Here is a 24,149-nt window from a genome sequence, read left to right as displayed (position 1 = left end):
TCAACAAAACAGATGCAGATTTGCAGAACAGATTTCCTTGTCCTTCATAGACTACTGTTTAAAACTTTGGGATCACTTAAAGGGTACATAACATGCACAGTTTCACCTAATCTCATGTTAATCTTGAGTACCTATAGAGTAGTAGTGCATCTTTAATATCTCCAAAAAGTGTTTAGTTTTATTATATTTATAAAAGAAAAATACAGCTTTCCGATTCTCTCTGGAAAAAGCCGAGGTCCTGGAGGCGGAGCTATAGAGTCTAGCTGTAGTGCTTGATTTCCAGCAAAAGACAGAAATCTGATCCAGTTGTACTTACATGAATGGGGTCTTTTATCACTGGGACCGCTCCACGTTTTAATAGCAAACGATTTGCAAATCCAGCGTCGACCTGGGCCTTGTTAATAAAACATTCGTCACTGAAATGACCAGAACACACAACCGCACTTGGTACGTTGCTGCCCCGGAAAAACAAACTGCATCCACTGTTCCTGTAACACTGGGTTCTTTGGAAAGCTGAACACGGTAAGCTTTCCCTCACATCCAAAAACACACTTTGAAGAGACATTCTTGAACAAATCCTATGCAGCGCTGGCTGCCGATGATTTCCTGTTGAAGCGCGTTGATGTGCGCGGTCTCCTTCTCCTCTGGTCGACGTGTGCGCGGGCGCGCTTTTCCAAGAGAAATGTTCATATAAGGAGTTCCACTCTCATCTACGTCATTAGATCCACGATCGAAAAAAAACAGCCGAAACTTGTACCAACCCGGAAGTAAGATTTTCGGCACAGAAATTCTCCATTATTCATCCAAAATATTTTTTTTTTAAACTTTGCCCATGTTTAGCATGAGAATCCATCTCTTTAACACTGTAAACAACTCTGAATACATGAAACACCATTGTACCCCCCCCCCCTTTAAGATTTTTGAAAGAAGGATCCAAAGTGACAAAAAAAAAATTCAACAATATGAATGCCTTAAAAAAAAAAAATAAATAAATACTGTTCTTTTGAACTTTTTGTACATCAAAAATCTATCACAGTTTCTTTTCTCAACATTGATAATAATAAGAAATTATTTTTAAGCAGTAAATCAGAATATTAGAGTGATTTCTGAAGGATCATGTGACACTGAAGACTGGAGGAATGATGCTGAAAATTCAGCTTAGACATCACAGGGATAAAATACATTTTAAATACATTATAAAATACATTTATTTTTGATCAAATAAATACAGCCAACATGCAAAATGCAGCTTTCTAAAACAAAAAAATATTACTGACCAAATGTTTGAATGGTTGTGTATACTGTACATTTCTGTAAAAAAGACTATTTCAAAATGAATCAGCAAAAAATCCACCTTTTAATTTTTTTGTTATAAATATGCAGTACATGTATAAATGAAAATTGCATTGTCTTAATTCTTTCTATTTTTGTAATATACTATAGATATCTTTAGATTTGTAGATTTCAGTTGTTATATTATTAAAAACCTAATAAAATTAATGTCAACTCTGTTACCATATATTTTACAGTCACTATAATACACACTTTTAATCTTAATCTTCTCATACTCTAAGTGATTGTAATTTCTTCCTCCCTCATTTTTTCCATAAGGTTGGCTGCATAAAGAGATGAAGTCCAGTGGGAAGAGCACATCTCTCAAGCTGAAGAAACGTTGGTTTGTTCTGACCAACAACTCACTGGATTATTATAAATCATCAGAGCGCAGTGCCTCCAAACTGGGAACACTGGTGCTCAACAGCCTTTGCTCGGTTGTTCAGCCTGATGAGAAAGTCTACAAGGAGACAGGTGAGAGAAAAAGGTTTCTGATTGATTGATTGATTGATTTCTTTGAATTTCGTTAGACAATTTCCAATGCCTCCGGTTGTCCACAGGTTACTGGAACATAATAATCCATGGGAGAAAGCATTCTTACCGTCTCTACACCAAACTACTGAATGAAGCCATGAGATGGGCTTCAGCCATTCAGGTGGCCATCGACAACAAAGTTCCCATAGAAACACCTACCCAGCAACTCATCCGAGATATCAAGGTACGTTCACTATAAAATATCTAATTGAATTCATGGTCCCTTGTAGAATGAGGTTTTTCATCTTATTAACAATCATGTTTCAGTTGTGGAAGCCGATACCTCTCAAGCCCCGGCAATCCCTCAGGGTCAAAAACTGTAGTGTTAAGTGAGGTACACGGATGAGTGCTCTGTGTGCTGTTCACTCAGACTTTTCTCTTGTTTTTTTCTAACTTCTTTCTGTTTTTGTTTGATTATTTCTGAGTGCTTTCGTTCTACATCTATGCAGGGTATTTTCTTGTGATTTTGAATTGTTAGCGGTGTACTCAGTCATTTTGGTTTATGCTGGACGGCATACTGACACCTAGTGGCGTGGAGGCTCACAAGAAATGTTCAGTTACCAGTGCCATTGTAAAAGTCAATGGCAGTTATGATGATTAATTTATTTCTTGAGAAAAAATTTACACTGACAGGTGAATCCCAGTTATAAAGTAAGTAGTATTCAGTTGAGTGCAGCTTTATTCTGCTAGAAATCCAGATAACCATATGGCCAGCAGCCATATCACCCTGTAGCCCAAGACTGGTTGCCCACTGAAGCTAAGCAGGGCTGAGCCTGGTTAGTACCTGGATGGGAGACCTCCCAGGAAAACCAGGTTGCTGCTGGAAGAGGTGTTAGTGAGGCCAGCAGGGGGCGCTCACCCTGTGGTCTGTGTGGGTCCTAATGCCCCAGTGTAGTGACGGGGACACTATACTGTCAAAGAGCACCGTCCTTTGGATGAGACGTTAAACCGGTTGTCCTGACTCTCTGTGGTCAAATCCCAGGGTGTCTTTCGAAAGAGTAGGGGTGTAACCCCAGCATCCTGGCCAAATTTGGCCAGTGGCCCCTGTCCTAATCATCCCCATATACTGATTGGCTTCATCACTCTGTCTCCTCTCCACCAGTAAGCTGGTGTGTGGTGGACGTTTTGGCGCAATATGGCTGCCGTCGCATCATTTAGGTGGATGCTGCACATTGGTGGTGGTTGAAGAGATTTCCCTCTTCTATGTAAAGCGCTTTGAGTGCAGAGAAAAGCACTATATAAATGTAATGAATTATTATTATTTATTATTATATCACCATATTTTGATAACTAGTTTTACATGTCATCTGGTTAGATGGACTGCTAGCTAGTTGAGATCCACCTTTTCAACTAGTCGACCTGAGGTGGTTAATTACGTTGAGGTTGTAATTTAAGCTTGAACTAGTTTACCGCCTTTGACTGGTATGACCTAGTTTATCAAGCATGGCAAAAACAGCAAAGCTCAAAAACCTTTCGCGTCACTTTTGTGTGCTGTGTTTCCCTCTGCAGTCATCTGTGAATGTACATTGTGTTATATGAGTACATAAAAGCCCTAATGCCATTGTTGTTTTTGATGGTGGTGCAGGAGAGCAGTCTTAATGTGGAGGCTGTGGAGCAGATGTACTGGAGGAACCCCATCCTGAGATACACACAGCACCCGCTGCACTCGCCGCTGCTGCCTCTACCGTACGGAGAGGTCAATGTCAATTGTGAGTCTCTCCTTTACACTGATCCATTCCTGTGTTTCCTGTTTTTATTTTGTTTTTATTTTAAAATTTTTTATTTTTTATTTTATTTTAGTCTACAACTAAATGTCTTTAGTTGCAGACAATCTGTGTTATTGTTAACTCAAACTAAAAAAAAATTGCTGTTTGAGCTGCATTCCTGTAGCTCATAAACTAATTAAAGCATCTGCAAAATGTATGCAAGTTTAAATTTGAAAATGTTTTCGTAAATGAAATAAAGGTCAAATAAAATAAAATATAAATATTAGATGAAAAACTTTAGAAATGGATGTCTTGTCAACTAACTTTTAAAAAAGTATTAAAATTACTAAAACTGAAATAAAAATAGGTTAAAACTTTATATATTAGTAAATATTAAAAAAGACAAAAGAGATAATAAAATTACTATAACTTAAAACTAAAATTATTATATACTATAATAAAATAATATATATAAATAACACTGTAGACAATACTATTTCTATTGTTAGCCCCACATCATCACATAGCCTTCACCATACCTAGAGATTGGCATGGTTTTATTTCAGTTAGCCTAATGGCTGGTTTGATTTGCATTGAGAGATGATCTTATGGAAAGTACTCCATGCCAATCTCTAGGTATGATGTGATGATGTGGGGCTATTTTAATTCCAAAGGCCAAGGGAACTTTATCAGGATGCATAGTATCCTGGATCCATGAAGTAACTGGCCTTTAAAAATAAAAATCTGCCTGCCTCTATGGGAATTTAACATAGGGGTGTCCAAACTTATGCATCCTGTATTTTAAGGAAGAACATTTATTTATTTACGATACATTATTCATTCACAAAGAAAATTGGTGTCCTTAAAGGTTGGATTTTTCCCAATTTTTTTAATTAAGGCATTAAGTTCAATTTCCAAAAGATGATTTTTTATTCCTCTTTTTAGTCAACTTTAGCATGGGTGTCTAAACTTATGCATAGCACTGTAAGAATTCTACAGTGTGACTAATTCTTTTTAAAATATTAAAATAACAAATATTTAAAAAGTAATTTTTGATAGATTTTTTTATATATGTATATGTTTTTTTTTATTAAATAAATTGCAAGTTTTTCATTGAAGAGCATAAAAGCTGCATGTATAATAATTATCCAAGAATTTAGAAAATATTGTTGGATTGTTGTTGATTAATTTGTTCAGTGACGCACATTTTTACCATTTGAACTTTGGATTGGTGGGATGATGAATTTAATCCCTTTGTCTGTGTCTCTTTCTCCATCTGTCTCCTCTTCCTGTCCTACTTCCTGCAGTGCAAAAGGAGAAAGGCTACACCAGCCTGCAAGATGAGGCGGTCAAGATCTTTAACTCATTACAGGAGATGGAAGCTGTGTCGGACCCAATGCCCATCATTCAAGGCATCTTACAGACATGTCAAGATCTACGGCCGCTCAGAGACGAAGTCTACTGTCAGCTGATCAAACAAACCAATCACGTGCCTCAGCCCAACAGCCTCGCCAACCGGTCGCACTGGCATCTGCTCACCTGCATGAGCTGCACCTTCCTGCCCAGCCGTGGCATCCTCAGATACCTCAGATTCCACCTGAAAAGGTGTTGTAGCTACTCCTTGAATATGACATACTTTCATACTGTTAAATAATAGATGCCATTTTCCAATGAAATTTAGTCTTCTAATGTATATATTAAGGTTTGTGGTGCACTTTGAGAAGAAAATTGAGGAAATGGTAGACATAACATCCTGGCCTAAGCATTTGTACCTCAGCCAAAATAATCAAATTCATTGCATCCTCCTAAAAGTATAACACTGACTTGGTCCATCCTGGCTTTGTCTTGGGTGGTCTTATTTTGATAGTTTAATCGTTTGTAAAATCTGGATCTGCATGAATTATGTAAATTACATATTTTGGATACAACATATTAAAATTTTGCCTTAGGCCAGTGTGTTCGCATCACATTGCACTACTTGCTATTTGGTTTATCTGTTTAATAACGAAAGGTTCACAAAAAATTGTGTTTTTTACCTTAAGGACATTTTTTGAGCAGTATAACTTTAGTGTTATTTATATACTGTTACAGTATTTATTCATTTATTTATTTTTTTTCACTTTATTTTAATTTCAGTTTAAGTTTTAGCAATTTTGTTGTGCTTTTGTCAATTTTATTATTTTCTTTTTAAAATAAATTTCTATATTGATTTAATTTGATTTCCATTTAATTGTAGTCATTTTAGTTCTTCAACTTCAACTTAAGTATTTCAGTTAGTTTCCAAGGAAACAAAATGTATGTTTTATTTTATTTCAGTTAACAATAACAACACTTATTCTGACCACATCATATTTTGTATTTGGTGACATTAATATTTTCTGATATCGATCACTTCTTAGGATAAAGGAGCTTTTCCCTGGAACAGAAATCGAGATGTTTGCTGTGTTCATTGGCGAGTCGCTGAAGAAGACGAAAGCGCGGGAGTTTGTGCCTTCCCAAGACGAGATCATCGCCCTCCTGAACAGACGGGAGATGACGACGACCGTTTACTGCCATGGTGGAGGTTCCTGCAAGATTTCTATCAACTCTCACACTACAGCAGGAGAGGTGAGGGATGCTAACAGCCTGCAAAGCACAGCCAAACTGCAAAAACAATGCAATGCATTAACCTAGTGTTTAAAGAGAGTAATTAGATATTAGTTGATTCAGAATTAAACCACTGTACCCACACAAGTAATCCCAAAAATCATGCAATTATATAACATTAAAACATTTTTGGCTCTGGCAGTTGATGGGGAAAAGTCTTCCTGTGCCTTACAACGAACTGAAAACAGTGTGGATGAACAAATATTCCTCTTAATCAGGATTGCGTGTGGAACTTTATGGTGTAATATTCCGATGGTGAAGTGTTTCATTTCTTTTCTGTGTAGGTGGTAGAGAAACTGATCCGAGGCTTGGCTATGGAGGACAGCAGGAACATGTTTGCTTTGTTCGAGCACAACAGCACGATCGACCGGGCCGTGGAGAGCAGGGTAATTGTGGCCGATGTGCTGGCCAAGTTTGAGAGGTAAAATTACACTTCAAATTTGCTGCACCTATTCACTCAGAAATTAAACTCCGTTCTTACAAAACACTGCCAAGCGTATGTGTCATCACTTGGTTATTAAAGCAGTAATGCATTTATACCATCTATAAAACCTTTAAAAACAATGTGAAATAAATGAGTAGCACACAAAAATGAATGTTTGGTGTGGTGGTTGTTTCTCAGGCTGGCAGGAAGTGAGGTGGAAGAAGACGGCCAATGGAAGCTGTACTTCAAACTGTATTGTTTCTTAGATGTGGAGAGCATGCCCAAGGAAGGAGTGGAGTTTGTCTTCATGTTTGAGCAGGTCAGTTATTTATAGTTTCATTTATTGCTTCTGTTCTGTTCAACCCAATTGAGGAGGTGTGTAATACCTGGAGAAACTATCTAAACTAACAAATGTTGACCATTCATCTCAAAGGCGATTTAGATTTTATATTTATGTTTTCAGTTTTTATTTTAGTTTAAATGTCATTTTTATTTATTTATTTTGTTATTGTCAATTTTATTATTTAAAAAAATATTTATTTATAAATAGCTTTATTAAAATTATTTAATATTTATAGAAAGTCTAATATTTATTTTAGCTTTCCTGAAATAAAAACATTCCTAAATCAAGATTTATTAAATTGAGAAGCAATTTACATAATATATTAAGTCTTGTTTTCTTAAAAAATTGGTAAAAAGTTTGTGCTTAAAACAACCAGAGCTGGGTAGATTACTTACAAATTGTAGTCGTTTACTGATTCCAAATTACATGACAAAAATGATCGTAAGGGATGTAGGCTAATCTATTCAATTACACATTTAAGGTAAGACATCTTTTTGATTACTTTTAGATTACTTTTGACCAAACTTGTTTATCACATTGATTTGGATAGGATAATCTTGTACCATAAAATAAAAAGAGAAAGAAAATATATTCCATTCTTTGTTGTCAACAACATGAAGTGCATTAAATATTACATAACATCAGGGTTTCCCAGACTGGGGTTTGTGATGGAACTGCAAGGGGGTTGTGAGTTTAATTTAAAAGTACTTAGTTTTTGGAATCTGATTATGTAATCCAGATTACATGTAATCAGTTACTACCCAGCACTGTAAAAAATAGTTAAAATGAAGCCGTAACTTTAAATAATCAATTGGCAGATATCTTTCTTTTTTTGAAGCACAAACCCAACCCATTTTGTAATACATTTTTCAAAAAATATTTTTTTGCAATGTTCAGAGGAAGTCAAATGTGAGTTTTGTTCTCATTCATCTCTCCAGGCTCATGAAAGTTTAATAAGCGGTCACTTTCCTGCCCATGAGGACACCCTTCAGCACCTGGCTGCTTTACGCCTGCAGTACCTGTCTGGGGATGTGTCTCGGGTGAACTGGAGCTTGGACAGCGTCTACCCCACTGGCCGTCTGCGCAACCGCATACTTCAGTTCACCAAAGTAGGAGGAGCAGCTGGACCGGGACAGACCCTAGAAAGGAGGAGGACGAGCTTCCTGGACGGCACGCTGAGGCGTGGACTCAAGACGGGGACTATGAAGAAACAGCGCAGCATGCAGGAGGAACAAATGCTGGAAATGTGGATCAAGGAAGAGACCTCAGCCACCAGGGCCAGTGTTATGGAGAAATGGAGTCGACTGCATGGTCTGGATCAACACCAAGCCATGCTCAAATATATGAACATCATTAAAGAATGGCCTGGGTATGGATCTACGCTGTTTGATGTGGAGGTAAGCACTTTGGAATGGATGTAAAAAAAGATGGAAAATCTTGAAATGCAAAAACATTACTATACATAAAATTCCCTTGTGCCAGTAAAGCACCAACAACTTTTATTCCTTTTCACACAAATAATTAGACTATTGATTAATAAAGACTTACTTTTGCGTGATTCCTTGCACAATACTATGCTATGACCTCAGAGCACTTTTAACATAGTGCATGATCTGTACATTTTGACATTTACTTAACATAACCAGCTCCATATTGATGACTTTTTCTAGTAAACTTGCTCGGTAGCTCCCCTGAATCAGCATTGCACTCGTAATGCAAAGTTCTCGGGTACCCATGAAACACGAGTCACGATAAAAGAGCCGAAAGACTCACAGAAGCAAGCTAAATTGGCATGGTTGCTTCAGCAAATGCATTTTTCTCGTATCATTTGCTTATATTACATCTATCAGTTACATTTAGGGTAGGGTTTAATGTAGTAGATGGAACATTATTTTCAAATGCGATAGAGCATTAACCTTTTAGCGCCAATCACCAGACATTTAATTTCTGATTAAATTCGCATTCATCTGTTTTGAGTAAAACTGGATGTGCTTTTAGCGCCACTCATTTCATATTGATTGGACATTTCACTTTGAAAGTGCCACAAAACATGAAAAAAGCAACGCAATATCATTTTGCTTGTTTTGGGTTGGATGATTACATTTAGTGAAATGGTTTAAAACTCCTCATCAAGCTTTCCATTTCTCATTGGCAGTCGTGGCCTAATGGTTAGAGAGTGTGTATGAGTGTGTGTTCACTGCTCACTTCTAATGTGTGTGCACTGACTTGGAGGGGTTAAATTCAGAGGACAAATTCCGAGTATGGGTTACTATACTTGGCCTTCACATCAACAAATAGATTAGAGCTTTTTTGAGGAAAAATTGATTGGTGTGTGAACGGCGAATGGTGTGTTATGTATTTGCGAAGGTATTCTTTGGATGTTCTGGGTGGTTGCTTTACTGTCTCACACCCAGATAGTATCTGGATCATTTTTCTATAGTCTAATCTGACATTTGCTGTGATTTTGTGTGCAGTGTAAAGAAGGTGGTTTCCCTCACGACCTCTGGCTGAGCGTGAGTGCCGAGAACGTGTCTGTGTATAAGAGAGGAGAGGCCAAACCTCTGGAGACTTTCCCCTACGAACACATTGTCTTCTTCGGAGCTCCTCTTGCCAGCACATACAAGATCACAGTGGATGGGAGAGACATGTTTTTTGAGACACCTCAGGTAATCAAATGTCATTTTAAATGGATAGTTCACCCAAAGATGTCATCTTTTACTCATCCACATGTCATTCCAAACCCATAAGACTTCATCTTCAAAACACAAAGGAAGATATTTTTAATGAAACCTGAGAAAATTGTTCATAAAAGTTCATTACACCAAAACGTTGTTCCTTCATAAAGTTCACAAAGACATAGTAAATACATATCGAGCATTTTAATCCAAGTCTTCTGAACAGACACAATTACTGTATGAACAGCTTTAATGTAGACTTTGATTCACATATAAACATCAAATATGGTAAACAGAATCTCAAACGTACTTGCTTGATGCGCGAGAACCAATGAGGTTTGTTTTTGCCTGTTATGCAGTGTGTTTGAAGTTCCGTTCACCACATTTAATGCACTGTATGCATGTACTTGGATTAAACCACTCGACTCATAATAATTGCATTTAAGGTCTCTTCATGAGCTTTTTGAATCTTCAAAGTTGGGTTTTCAAAGATAAGTCTTATGAGTTTTGGCGCGAATAATGATGACAGAATTTTAGTTTTTGGGTAAACTATCCCTGTAAGAACACATAATCAACATATAATTGAATAGAAGTGTTCACTGTGTATAATCTGTGGCTTGTTTCAGGTTGGAGAGATCACCAAAATAATGAAAGCCTACATCAACATGATAGTTAAGAAGCGATGCAGCGTCAGATCAGTGGCCAGCTTTGGGAGCAACTGGATCAGGTGATGAGTACTGACCAATCACAGTCAAGACGCTAGAGATTTCCTTCTCAATGATGGAAAAAAGAGCTCAACAGCGGGGATGCGGATTGGCGAATATAAGATGATGATACAGGAACCAGTGAGAAGACAAACATCATTTAAAAATCTGCATATGTGTAGACAACCACCCCTCTAACAACGTATCACATTTGAGATTTCAACAGAATGTCCTGTAAATCAGCACTTGTCCCTTTATCCCATCACGTGGTGCAGTGCTTAGTTAACCAGCAAATGTTCATCGCCAATACCTCAAAGTACTGAATGCTTTAACATGCTCCTTTCTGGTTTTCTGATTTTGGCCATTTTCAGTTTTGAACACTCTTTGAAGTGAAACGATCCAAACAGGGTCTTAAATGTTACAAACAAAACAGTGTTTTGTTGAGAGCTCTCAAAGACTCATAGCCTGAAGTGATCGCACAGATCGAAAGCGTCAACAGCCATGTTAAAACTTGTCCATTTGCCTTACTCCGCACAAGGGCTGGTCTGTGCAGATTTGCATCATTTAGATCGCTTTACTGCTTATGTGTTACTGAACCTTAACTCAGTAACTCAGGTTCAAAGAATGAGGAAAAGGTTTTCTGCCTTTATGTCTTGCCATTTTCATCTATGTGTTTTCTTATGTATTGTGCATAAGGGGCAATTCACACAAAATGTGTTTTTGCATTCCACTGAGCTGCTTTTACATTGTAAACGCACTGGATAGATGTGCTTGGCCCTTAGGTCAATTTGCATTTAAAACACGCAATACGCAGGGCAATGCGAGGTCTAGACTGGAGATTTATTTAAAGCTTCAAAATGAACCTTTTTGAGCCCAGATGTGAAAAGAAATGGCTGTAGTTCATGATGGTTTTAGGTTCATACCAACCTAAGTGTGGTCTGTTTTTAAAGAAGACACTCACCAATTTTTTAAAGTGCTTCCAACTTCTGCAATAATCTTCTATCACAAAAATTGAGCCCGCTTTTAATGTACCGTTTTCATGGTCAGATACGTCCAACGGTCAAACCCTTCCGTCTTGTGCATTTTTACAAAACAATAGAAAAACGTATTCTGAGTGAATGGCCCCTTCTGGGTTAAGCTCAGGTACAGTATAGAGACAAGCAATATCTCAACATTTCAGTGGAGTGTTCTGGGTGTTATAGCAGAGATTTGACAGGAAATATGTGGAATACCACTGTACTGATATTTATTTTGCAAAAATACAGTAAAAAAACAAACAGTTTTTCACACAGTATTTCACACAGTAGGTCAGTTGTAAATCTATTCTTTCGAGAAAAGAAAATCCATTTTAGTTCATGCATCAAACCTTTTTTAAGACATCATCTGGATGTTTTTTTCTAAGATAGTTAAGAATGTTTTAAAGGAAGCCTGCATACTTATAACTGAAGGATGATTTTGTGTGCCTGAGAGTGAATAATTATGGGTGGGTTGGGTATTTATTCAGTGTTAGTGTTGTTGTATGGATGTCGATGGCATGCCGTGTACAGACTACATCAGTGATGTAACACACAGTGATAGTATGAATGAAGGATGACACTGTGGTATCAGAGGCTCATTTGTGTGGTACCACGACCTCATTCAAAGTTCTGTTCATTATTGCTCCATTAATAAATCTGATGAGCTGCTGGTCAGTTCAATTCCAGAGTCATCACCATTAGTTTAGAGTCAAAATATTTCAGCTTGTGTAGAGGATGAAAATCAACGCCGAACGTTTTTTTTTTTTTTTTTTTTTTTGTAACTGGATTTACAAAATGCTTAATAAATTATTTCAGTTCCAGATATGGTGTGGATTATTGAAATGTTATCGATTTACCTTACATTTTCCTTTGTTCTTCGCTTTTCCACAATCTAATGCGTGTGATACAAAATAATAAACAACTGCAACATGCTTTCATCCCTTTTCCCAAAATTCCCTTGTAATAAAAATTTTTGAGTTTGTTTTAGTTCATATCTGTTATAATATATCTGTTATAATATAATACGTGACCCTGGACCACAAAACCAGTCACATGGGTCAATTTCTTTAAATTGAGATGTATACATCATCTGAAAGCTGAGTAAATAAGCTTTCCATTGATGTATGGTTTGTTAGGATATGAAAACATTTGGCCGAGATACAAAATGAAAATCTGGAATCTGAGGGTGCCAAAAAATTGAAACATTGAGATAACTTCATTGAGAAGTTGTTCATTTATGTTCGCGATTGTGCTGCATTCACTCACTAAAATAAATGTTTTATATATTTACGGTAGGAAATTTACAAAATATCTTCATGGAACATGATCTTTACTTAATATCCTAATGATTTTTGGCATAAAAGAAAAATCGATAATTTTGACCCATACAATGTATTGTTGGCTATTGCCACAAATATATTGTGAATTGACAAACAAACTTAAAAGCCAAAAATGTAAGAAATCTTGTGGTCCTGACAGCATTCTGGGTGAAAGCATTCTCACACCTGAGCTGCAGACGGCTGTGCTCAAATTATTCAACAATGTTCTTTGTTCAGGCTGTTTTCCTGACATCTGGAGCAAAGGACTTATTACCACAATTCATAAGAATGGAAGTAAATTGGACCCTAATAATTTCAGAGGCATTTGTGTGAGCAGTAATCTGGGGAAGTTATTAAGCAGTATTTTAAACAATAGAATTGTAAGCTTCCTTAACGAACACAATGCCCTGAGTCCGAGTCAAATTGGCTTCCTTTCAAATCACAGAACTACTGACCACATTTACACCCTAATCAATAAACACGTAAAACAGACCAAAAACGGAAAAATATTTGCATGGTTTGTCGATTTCAAAAAAGCATTTGATTCTATTTGGCACAACTATATTACAAACTTTTATGAAGTGGTGTAGGGGGTAAAGTTTATGACATTATAAAATCATGTATTCGAATAACAAATGTGCAACACGAATTGGTAACAAACATACAGAATTCCTCATCCAGAAAAGAGGAGTGTGGCAGGGCTGTAGCTGTTCAACATTTACATTAATGAATGTGTGTGTGTGTGTGTGTGTGTGTGTGTGTGTGTGTGTGTGTGTGTGTGTGTGTGTGTGTGTGTACTTGTACAACTATCTTTGTGAGGACCAGTTTGAGTTTTAGACCATTGGAGTGAGGACAAAGAGAGTAAAGTGTGGACATATTGGCCGGTCCTCACTTCCTGAGACCCCTTTAAAGGCCTGTTTGAGGGTCAAGACTTGGTTTTAGGGATAAGGTTATAATTAGGATAAAGGTAGGTTTAGGGTCAGGGTTCGGGTTAGGCATTTAGTTGTGATGGGTAAGGTTAGGGTAAGCGGCTAGAGGTTGCATTGTGTCAATGAATGTCCTCATAAAGATAGATGTACAAGAGTGTGTTTGTGTGTGTTAAAACACTGTGGTATCAAATGTTCACACATGTTCTGATTTGACACACTGTTTATTTAAATTTAAGTTATGTTATAATATTTTATTATTTTGATGTTTTTTATTATTATTCTATGTATTCTGAGCTTTGGCAATATTGTATTATTTACAGTCAGGCCAATAAAGCAAATTTGAATTTGAATTTAGAAGAGAGACAGACAGACATTTTGTTTATTAGTATTATTATTATTATTATCTTTTTTTTTTTTTTTTTTTTTTTTTTACAAACGTTAGCCATTAAGAAATACTAACAGATCAGAATGTGTATTTAAATACATATTTTTATTTTAATAAATAATAATTTGTTTTTAGGTAGCCTATTATATAATATTGTCTAAATAAGTTTAAGAAGCCAACATGTATTTTTAAAAAAAATAAATAAACAGTCAGAAAATAGTAATTTGAAAGAAAATAAACTTGTAAATCAGTGCCTCAAATAAATCGTGCTTAACCATAAACCACTATTTCGAAACTGGGAGGTTCTTGAAAAGACGAGGTTCAATCCTTTCTTCCAGAAAACACATGACCAAACCAGGGCTGAAACCAACACAGATCCGCTGCGTTTGCCAACATGACCCAAACTCGGACTTTTTTACTGTCTTTTGTTTTCTTTGTCTTCAGTTTTGCTGTTGTTTTTGCTCAGACGAAAGGTCCAGTAACAAGTAAGTTTCGGCCACAGTGCTGTTTGTTTACAAGCTTTTTAACCGTAGAAACGGTAAAACAACAATGGCTACTTCAGTATATATATATATATATATATATATATATATATATATATATATATATATATATATATTTGGGAATCAGCTTTCAGATTCGGTACGCGCACATGATGCCCAAAATGGTGTATATTAGGCAGCTTGTAGGGTTTTCAAACGAAGACAATTTTTTTTGCAGTTCGTTTATCTAACGTTACCAAGCACGCTTTCCCGAATTATTCGTTCTACATCGTCTATTTTCTTGGAAATGGTAACGTCTTAATAAGTCACGTATACTGTTTGCAAATGTGCCTCTGAGCAGCTGATCATATGACTCAGTAACCGTTAAAACATCGGGACCACCAAGCATAGACAGTTTACTTATTTAAAGACTTTTAGCGTAAACGACTAAATTGGTTCAAAACGTGTTTTGTTGATGCTTTTATGGTCAATTTTAAACTGTAACCTTGGAAAATAGGAATTTTATCAGATCATGACCATAGACTATAAAAAAATGATCATGACGTAAAGCAGGGACGTCACTAGGATTGGAAAAAAGGGGGGGCTTAGCCCCCAGGGTACACTTTACAGGGTTTTTCCTGGTTCAAAACGAGGCGGACGTGGTAAAATCCTAATAATGTATTTTAATAATAAGGTAATTAAATTTGTATTTTTTGTATATCATCATATAGCCTGGTGTGTTTCTCACACTATTTTGTTGGTGTAGTTTGGTACCTCTAGGGGGGTCCGGGGGCATGCGCCCCCCCCCCCCCCGGAAGAAAATTGTGTACATTTTAAAGATAAATTCATTAATCTGGTGCACTTTGAGTCACCCGAATCCACTATTAAAAATAAATAATCCACCCGCAAACCGCCCATATTCTCTGATTTAGATATTTGCATCTGATCATCACATTACAATTATTCAAATTCTCAGTGTTAAGCATGATAATATGGTAACATATCACACTGAAGTAGGCTGATTTAAAATGAACATTTATTTAAAATAAAAGTTCTTCTTTTGGCAAAATTACATTTCCTTAATAGCCTAAACAGAAGCTTTAAGGCTTTAACTCCCTTCAAACTTAAATTGTCAATGTTTCATTACATCACTGTTTGAAAACACTCCTTTATAAAGGGCATTTTTCCCTAATTTTATTAAATGTTTGCTCCATCTTTCATTTCAAATTCTTAAATTTGATCAATATATTCAATTAAAATAATAAGACACTAGGCTGTTAGTTATACCTATCAAATTAAATAATTTACATTGAAAAATTATAACTGTATTAAATGAGATTATTTTAAATATTTTTGAATATACACATAAGGAATGTTGAAAAGAATGATACTTTATGAAACTAAACCGCCAGTAGGAGGCGGCAGGCGACAGTCTTAATGAGCGAGTCATTGAGTCATTCATTCAAACGATTCGTTCAAAAGGCTGATTTATTCAGAATGAGGCAGTTTATGAATGGATAATTGAATCTTTGACTCAATAGATTCGTTCAAAACGCTGAATCATTCATTAATGAAACACGGCTGAGTGTTGCTATGGTTCTGTTGTTTGGAACTATTTTCGCTGATGCTGAAACAGAACAAAAACAGTCATTGCATGTACTGTAAGTGACTTAATTTTAATTATTTGTTTATTGAACTGTTATGAAATCCGTCTCGGTTTCAATCTTGATGGCATTCAGGAAAACAGCTCTCTGGTCGTGTGTAGCCTAGGCTATATATTGTTTCTTAACTATAATAGCCTATGTTATAAATAACAGCGCGAGCCTCAACAGCGCAACTTTGTTACCGTGGGCATAGATAGGCTATCTATGACCGTCAGTAGCCTATACGGGCTATCAATCGCCACTTACATTAAATGAAATAAAACAGAATCTTCCTCACGTTTTCGGTGATTCCCTAGTTTTTTTTATTTTTATATTAAAAATTGTTTTAATCAGGGCATTTGTCCGGATGGGCTACAATTCTCTCTCACTTTTCCCTTCAAAAAAGCAAAAAAAAAAAAAGCGGTATTGTCGAGTCCTTGTTTTCGATATGTTCGATGTTTGCCTTGATTGGTTTTCCCTGAAGAGAATTACGTTATTGAAAACGAAAGTAGAGTGATGCACGTTTCATTGTGTTTTACCGTGATGAGGGGGGGAGGGGTGCATAGCAAGTTCAACTTCAGACTAGAGTAACGACGAGACGAGATGAATCCTCCAGTTTCTTGCAGCGCTCCGGTCTGCAACGCTCTGAAAGCTGCCACAGTTCACACCAATGCAACGAGACGGTGCGGTGCATCATCTTGATAGCACAACGACTCTTTGTACTTCAGTCCAACTTCCGACTTTTCGGCTATTTTTTGTAGCTGTATATATCATTTGTTGCGTCTAAATATGAATGAGGATACGGTTATTGATAAATCGAATTGTTATTGTTGTTCTTATTTTCATTTAGGGGGGCTTAGGAACATTTTGGGGTAGCTTCAGCCCCCCTAAAATAGGCCTAACGACGTCCCTGACGTAAAGGCAGAGAGAGAGTGTGCCCTGTTTACATCACATGATAGAAAACTTAACAAAGGAGTTTTAAGAGGTCAGCTTGTAGAGAATATGTTTTATTTTCATTAAAAAAAGAATTCTGAGCAATGCCGTAGGTTTTAGATTTCATTTATTAAACTATGGTTGAAATCAGCTGTAACATTAATGTCAGACTTGTCCCTAAAACTGCCTTCTTTTCACAGACTGCACTATCAAATCCAACACAACTTGTGAAGAATGTCTGAAGATTGTTTCGGTAGGATTTGTCAGTGTGCATATAATTTGTTATTCACTGATAGCACTTCCAAACCCCATAGTATTTGTTATACAGACAGCAATAATTGGTGAAAAATCATACACAATTGTTCTGTGACATAAATGTACATAATGGTTGTGAATGTTATCTTTTGTTCAGTGTTTGTGGTGCATCTCAAGCCAGAAATGCATTGACTATCCAGTGAAGAGCGTTCTACCGTCTCACAGTGTCTGTCCTCTCACAGATGCACGATGGGGAATGTGTTGGAGTAAGACTGATAATAACACACACAGCGGGAAACATCTTGTCATTTGTTTACTGTCTTAATGGATGTATTATGTGCTTTTTTTATCATGAACATGCACAATTTACATTCCCTTTGTGTTTTAAATAAGGAACAGGTTTGAACAGTATAATTTGTGTAAATTGTGTCTTGTTGAATGTATATCTGTTGTCAAATAGCTTCAAATTATTTTAGTCCTCTTACATAAAACATCTTCCATTCTGCATGGGGATTATAAACTCGTATACTGTACTGTAAAAACTAGAACTTTATTCTCAGTCCATAGTTCACAGTAGCTTTAACTTCATTCACTTTATTACTTTGAACTCCATTTAAACTCTTGTAAAATGAGTCAAGCGAATTTTAACCTTCTGCATATACTTCCTGTTTTGGAGTACAAGTTGTGGACATGAATGATCACATCAATTCTGTGTTGTATGAATCACAGTGAATTTCCAGACTCTCATCATTACCATCTCTGTGATCGCCGGGTTGATCATCATCGCCATATTCGTCTGCTGCTTCTGCTGCTGTAAATGTGAAAACATTGGGTAAGATGAAAACCAGCAATGTAGGGGTGCAAAAGTCTTAGGCACATTAGTGTTTTCACCCAAAAAGGTTTAAAGCCAGTTTTCTTTTTGCTGTAGTGTCTTAGTAGGAATTCAGTGATAACATGGAAATGACAGTTTTTGTTCTTGAATTGACGATGCAAGAGTCCAGCACTCTGTAAAGTCTACTTCAGCACATCCCAACGACTTTCATTGAATTTAAGGTCTGGACTAGAGGTGCCAGAGGTGTGTGAAAGTGAGTCTTCATGCTCCCGTCCCTCCCAAACATTCTTTCACGGTTTGAGCCTAATGAATCTTGACATTGTCATCCTGGAATATGGCCATGACGTGTCTTCATACATGGTTGTGTAATAAATGAAAGGCTACACACTCCATCAATTAGGGTTTGAAGAACTGTTGCCAAACATATAACATGTTAAAAGCATAATCACTGCATTAATGATATCCAGTCATATCTCTTAAGCGTTTGCCTATTTAAATACAAACAGTAAGTTACTGTCATGTGATTGGCTGATTAGATACATGTGGCTGTATATATATATATATATATATATATATATATATATATATGTATATTAGGGCTGTCAAAGTTAGCGTGTTAATAACGTGTTAACGCAAAATCATATGAACGGCACTAATTTTTTTAACGGGCGATTAAACGCAGCGCGTATTTTCTGTTTGACCCGTGGCCCAACCCCTAGTTGGAGAAATGGAGATACACAGTGTTGCCAACTTAGCGACATTGCAGACCCCTTGAGTGATTTTTTCCCTTCAAAAAAGCACCTAAACCTTATTTAGTTTCTGAGAATAGCCGGTACTGCTCTCCCAGCGTATATGGAGTATTTTCCATAAGATCATCTCTCAATGCAAATCAAACCAACTATTAGGCTAACTGAAATAAAACCATGCCAATCTCTAGGTATGGTGAAGGCTATGTGATGATGTGGGGCTATTTTAATTCCAAAGGCCAAGGGAACTTTATCAGGATGCATAGTATCCTGGATCCATGAAGTAACTGGCCTTTAAAAATAAAAATCTGCCTGCCTCTATGGGAATTTAACATAGGGGTGTCCAAACTTATGCACCCTGTATTTTAAGGAAGAACATTTATTTATTTACGATACATTATTCATTCACAAATAAAATTGGTGTCCTTAAAGGTTGGATTTTTCCCAAATTTTTTAATTAAGGCATTAAGTTCAATTTCCAGAAGATGATTTTTTATTCCTCTTTTTAGTCAACTTTAGCATGGGTGTCTAAACTTATGCATAGCACTGTATACACATTGGAGCACATAAGAGCACATAAGAAATGACTAAACAAAAATTTCTCCTAATAATCTGAAAGGTCAAAGAGGAATGATGAGCGAATGGAGAGACAAGCTCATCTGAAAAGTTTACGCAAAGAGGAGAGGTATGATTTGTTGTGGGAAAATTAATTCCATACATTTGAGTTTGTTAATAAATGTGGAGACCATTGAGTCTTGATGAAATAGTGTTAAGAAAAAAAAATCATTTTGTTGCAGGAAAGCAGAGATGAGGCAGAGACATGATGAAATGCGATTGAAATACGGTAAGATTTTCCTTTCATCATAAATTATGTATAAAATAAATAGAAGTATCCTTTATAGTTAACTTATAAATGTTAGTTATACTGTGTTTCAGAGTTTGAACTTTACTCGCTCTCTTTCAGGTTTGACAAAGGATAACCAGTACTCCAGATTTGAGAACAGCTAAGAAACTTGTGATGATGCTCCACTGTTGACTTTACTTATACCTCACAAAAATGAACACATTTCCTTGCATATCCATTTTCATTTGATTGTACTAGTTGCCACACAAGCATAAATTGTTGCCATTTACTTGAAATTTGATTTATTCATAGTATACCTGGATTTTTTAACAAATCTGCACGCAAACCACAATTTAGACATTGTATTTAAAAAAAGCTTTGTAAATGTAGTGCCTTTTTGCAAATCCAAATAAGCGACAACATAAATTTAGGAAGACGTGTTGATAATTGAGTCTGCATTGGGCCAGACCCGATTTTTTGTTGGCAGTACATGTCGTTTACTGCTGTAGCTTTTTAATCAGATTAAACTAGGACTTGTCTTGCATAAACGGTAAATTGATATTTCAATATTACTATGTGTTTGTCAATGTTTTAATCACTAGCTTATTGTAATTACCAAAAGGTTGGTTTATCAATGCAATTTACAAAGCCAAATAAACTGGGAGAAAGAGAAGATGAATAAAAGTGAATATTGTATATTTGTTACTGTTTATTGTAGATTATTAGGAAGTACTGATCTGCTGTTAGACAAATAAGATTTTTTTTATTGTTAATGTAAGTTATAGCAAGTTTCAGCTTTGACACTAAATGCTTTTTTGCAATAAGGTCATTCATATTTAATTATTAAAGTATAGATTAGACCTAAATCACGACTAGAGTAATTTTCCAAGTGGCACAATCTTTTTTTGTACTTTTATTTGTGCTTTATTTTATTTGTACTTTCATGTTGTTTTGTGGTTGTGAAAGTTTATTGAAGATTATATATTAGAAGATTGAAGATTATATGTGATTAAAATTTTATTTTATTCATTTATTATATATATATATGAAGAGTTCAGATGCAAAAGCCTCTAAGTGCCATCTGAAAATTTCTTCTAGGATGATCATTTTTATCAAGCTCGTATTTTTAAGTTCATAATAGTTCATAAAAGTAATTTCACTAAAATGACAATTAATAGGTGAATTTTCATTGACATTTAAGTGAAATTACTGAACTTAAATATACAAGCTTGATAAAAATGATCATTCTAGAAGAAATTTTCAGATGGCACTAAAAGGCTTTTGCATCTGAATTCTTTATATATATTATATATATATATATATATATATGTGTGTGTGTGTGTGTGTGTGTGTGTGTGTGTGTGTTTAACAATGTTTTCAATTTTTATACCTGACACGCCAAAAAGAATAATGTAATATTTTTCATTAAGCAAAAGTAATGCGCACACTATTATTTAAATGTTGTGCATAATTAAGTCACTTGTTTTTGACCTCGAGCAGAACATGAGGATTGGTCACGTGGTTTCATACTGTCCAATAAAATAGACGAGTTGATTTTGCGCGTTCTCGGGCTGGAGCTGCCTGCTGGGAATCACGTGATTTTACCCGGTCCAATCAAATGGGCGAATTCAGTTTGCGCGTTCTTGCTGAGCGCGGGGAGGACAGAAGCGGGTAGTAGCGCTGTTGTGTTACCGTCACATCCACATTATCAGGAAAATCCTTACATTTCTACAAAAATGTCAGAAGAGAAACCAAAGGTACATGCATGTCTCTGTGTTCTGAGCTCCAGTAGCATGGAGAGGAATGTTTTGATGTGATTTAATGCATGAATGTAGATTGTCTGGGTCCTGCACTTTATATGTGGTTAGAAGGGAAACAAAGAGGTTTTCAACAAAGATTTTGCGCATTTTCCGCATGTGGCCATTTAATTCAGCCATCCATCCAATTACATGGACAACCATTACATATATCGTCGCTAACAATCAAACCGGCAGTGTTTCGCTTCATTTCAACTCAACAAGATGCTCAGATTGGCTTTCTTTCATGGCGGATAGTTGATTCAACTTTGCGCCAAACGCAGTTGCACTGAAAGGGAAACACTGTCTGAATTCTCGCGCAGTTGTTCAGGTTGTAGCTCTTTTTCAGTAGTGTTTGAACTAATACAGATATTATTTACTCAAGTCTTGCTGTTTATCGCGTTAATAACCTCTCAAAGCATGTTATTCCGTAGTACAGGTCAGGAACATCTAATGTTTAATACAGCGGCTGCATGTAATGGACAATGTGGCATTAGCGCAAATGACTCTTCCTATGTGTGTGTGTAGACCCTTATGTGTGATTAAAACACCCTGCATGTTTATTAATATCTTTTATCTGTATATTTTGCTCTGCATATTTCATTTCAGGAGGGCGTGAAGACTGAAAATGACCACATCAATTTGAAAGTGGCAGGTCAGGATGGATCTGTGGTCCAGTTCAAAATCAAAAGGCACACCCCCCTCAGCAAACTGATGAAGGCATACTGTGAAAGACAGGTGAGACATCAGCTTGAGCTCCAGTGATTCTGAGGTCTGCACTCGTGAAGCATTGTACGTCATTGTTACATTGAGCAGGACTATAACTTGGATTTTTTTTTTTTTTTTTTTCAGGGTTTATCCATAAGGCAAATACGGTTCAGGTTTGATGGTCAGCCAATCAATGAGACAGACACACCTGCACAGGTTTGTCCTTTATCGTTGCATTTGTTACAGTTGTGAGCATGAAAGCGGTAACTGGTTAATAAACAAATGTATGCTCTATGGTGGCTTTCTAGTTCAGTTGTATTAATTGACTTCAGATGTCTTTGAGGGTGCAATATCTGTAAAACAAGTGTAATCAATTTGTGCAATCAACCAAACATTTAAGAATAAGCTCCTTTATTAGGCCTCGCATTAAAATGTTTCTCCGTCTTTTCGTGTCGTGAATTTTCAGCTGGAAATGGAAGATGAAGACACTATCGATGTATTCCAGCAGCAGACGGGAGGAACGTGCTAAAGATGGAGCACATGTGGATGATGCTTTTGTTTTTGTGCTCCTCTTCACTTCCTCTGCCGTTCAGGGCTGAAATGGAAAAGGTTTTGGAAATCTAATGTTTAAGTTAATAGGTTTTTTCTCTCTCTCTCTCTCTCTCTCTCTCTCTTTTAATCATCCAAAGAACTCATTTCCATTTTTGCAATGTTCTCCCTGAACCGAATTGGAAATGAGTTACTAATGTTATTGCCCCTCCCCCCCTCCACCTTTAGAGTTTATTGTATGCCTATTATATGCATTTTTGTATTATGTACGTATGTTGCGCCTCCCCCATCTATTTTTATATACAAGTTTTGTGAAAGGATGTTTGTGGCTACTTTGTATGGTCTCAGATTTTCTTTGATCGCGATAAACTACTTTAAGACTCCCTTTTTATGGACAATTTCAAATGTCGACATCGCAGCATTGTGTTTCTGACACCTCAGGTTTGATAAAGCTAGATTGTGGATCGTATTCCAGTAGACATTTTTTAATTTTAAAAGCTTTGAGTATGTCTTTAAAAGTTTGCTGTCTGCTAAGTTTGGATTTCATGATATACAAATGAAGTGTTCCCCCATGTTTTTATTGTCATACTTTTTGCTCTTTACAAATACATCATATTGGAACATCCCTCTCATTTAGCCTTTCTGGCATATCAAGAGTATTAAACACTATCCTGGTGAAATAGCAGCTTCACAGTCAACTCAACACGTGTGAGAAATGTAATGGGAATGGCAGTGGTGTTTGGGAGAGCAGAGGATCCTGTGTTGGCCATTTACTACTGTATATAATAAATCTAGTTTGATACTGATCCGTGTTTTGTTCTTCCGGCTGTATAGTGAAAATAAAATGGGTTGCCACTAGATGGAGCAACTGCAAAAAGATTGAATGCAGTTCTAGAATAGGTTGTAAAACTGGCTTGTCAGAGAATAGTTCTGATAATGCTTCAGTGCCTCTATAGGAGTCAAGCATATCGACATGTGCTGAAGATTTTCTTAAAATGTTGATACGGTTCCATTTGTTAACATTAGGAAACTACAAACTAACAATAAAAATACTTCTAAAATCATTTAACATTTATTGATACATAATTAAAATAAAAAGTTATTTAACTGTTAATATTATTTAAAGGACCTAGGCTAACATGCACTAACAATTTAACTGGTGTTTTTATTGAAAAGTTGTTCACCCAAAAATGAAAATTCTGTCATTAACCCCTTCAGACCTGAATTATGTTTGGCTTTAATTGTAATTTTTTTTTTGTCCGTTTCAATGGACGTCAGGTCAAAACAGGTGTACTTCACAAAAATGTACCAACATAAAATTAAATAATAAACACAAAAATTGTTGGTA

General features: G+C 36.2%; 3 protein-coding genes across 3 annotated transcripts in view; all 3 read left to right on the top strand.

Annotated features, from left to right (window-relative positions):
• The window catches only part of myo10l3 (myosin X, like 3), a 79,860-nt gene extending 67,531 nt beyond the window's left edge, over positions 1-12,329 (top strand). The window contains exons 31-40 of the mRNA XM_081367966.1: positions 1,612-1,806; positions 1,893-2,050; positions 3,452-3,575; positions 4,880-5,177; positions 5,972-6,179; positions 6,503-6,639; positions 6,841-6,961; positions 7,924-8,382; positions 9,460-9,651; positions 10,287-12,329. Of these exons, the coding sequence (XP_081224092.1) occupies positions 1,612-1,806; positions 1,893-2,050; positions 3,452-3,575; positions 4,880-5,177; positions 5,972-6,179; positions 6,503-6,639; positions 6,841-6,961; positions 7,924-8,382; positions 9,460-9,651; positions 10,287-10,391 (1,997 nt within the window). The 3' untranslated portion in view covers positions 10,392-12,329. The remainder of the gene's footprint in view (positions 1-1,611; positions 1,807-1,892; positions 2,051-3,451; positions 3,576-4,879; positions 5,178-5,971; positions 6,180-6,502; positions 6,640-6,840; positions 6,962-7,923; positions 8,383-9,459; positions 9,652-10,286) is intronic.
• A 1,957-nt stretch (positions 12,330-14,286) lies between these two features.
• On the top strand, positions 14,287-20,772 carry pttg1ipb (PTTG1 interacting protein b). The gene is made up of 7 exons (XM_081368143.1): positions 14,287-14,498; positions 17,272-17,324; positions 17,484-17,592; positions 18,056-18,158; positions 19,524-19,589; positions 19,702-19,748; positions 19,869-20,772. The coding sequence occupies exons 1-7, from the start codon at positions 14,408-14,410 to the stop codon at positions 19,910-19,912; spliced, it is 513 nt and encodes a 170-aa protein (XP_081224269.1). The 5' UTR covers positions 14,287-14,407; the 3' UTR covers positions 19,913-20,772.
• A 550-nt stretch (positions 20,773-21,322) lies between these two features.
• Positions 21,323-23,607, top strand: sumo3b (small ubiquitin like modifier 3b). Its single transcript, XM_081368509.1, has 4 exons — positions 21,323-21,505; positions 22,154-22,282; positions 22,397-22,468; positions 22,719-23,607. Exons 1-4 carry the CDS (start codon positions 21,485-21,487, stop codon positions 22,779-22,781), a joined length of 285 nt encoding a protein of 94 aa, XP_081224635.1. The 5' UTR covers positions 21,323-21,484; the 3' UTR covers positions 22,782-23,607.
• Positions 23,608-24,149: the final 542 nt, after the last annotated feature.

Source organism: Scardinius erythrophthalmus (genome assembly GCF_964197995.2).
Source record: "Scardinius erythrophthalmus genome assembly, chromosome: 6".
Taxonomy (NCBI): Eukaryota; Metazoa; Chordata; class Actinopteri; order Cypriniformes; family Leuciscidae; genus Scardinius; species Scardinius erythrophthalmus.
Note: the sequence above shows the minus strand (reverse complement) of the source record. Positions and strands in the feature narration are given on the sequence as shown.

Bases quoted from the DNA above. Each gene is read 5' to 3' on its own strand.
- pttg1ipb (XM_081368143.1), top strand. From the start codon at position 14,408: ATGACCCAAACTCGGACTTTTTTACTGTCTTTTGTTTTCTTTGTCTTC. The intron at 14,499-17,271 runs GTAAGTTTCGGC...TTCTTTTCACAG, and splicing joins GACGAAAGGTCCAGTAACAA to ACTGCACTATCAAATCCAAC. The intron at 19,749-19,868 runs GTAAGATTTTCC...GCTCTCTTTCAG, and splicing joins TGAAATGCGATTGAAATACG to GTTTGACAAAGGATAACCAG.
- sumo3b (XM_081368509.1), top strand. From the start codon at position 21,485: ATGTCAGAAGAGAAACCAAAG. The intron at 22,283-22,396 runs GTGAGACATCAG...TTTTTTTTTCAG, and splicing joins AGGCATACTGTGAAAGACAG to GGTTTATCCATAAGGCAAAT. The intron at 22,469-22,718 runs GTTTGTCCTTTA...GTGAATTTTCAG, and splicing joins AGACAGACACACCTGCACAG to CTGGAAATGGAAGATGAAGA.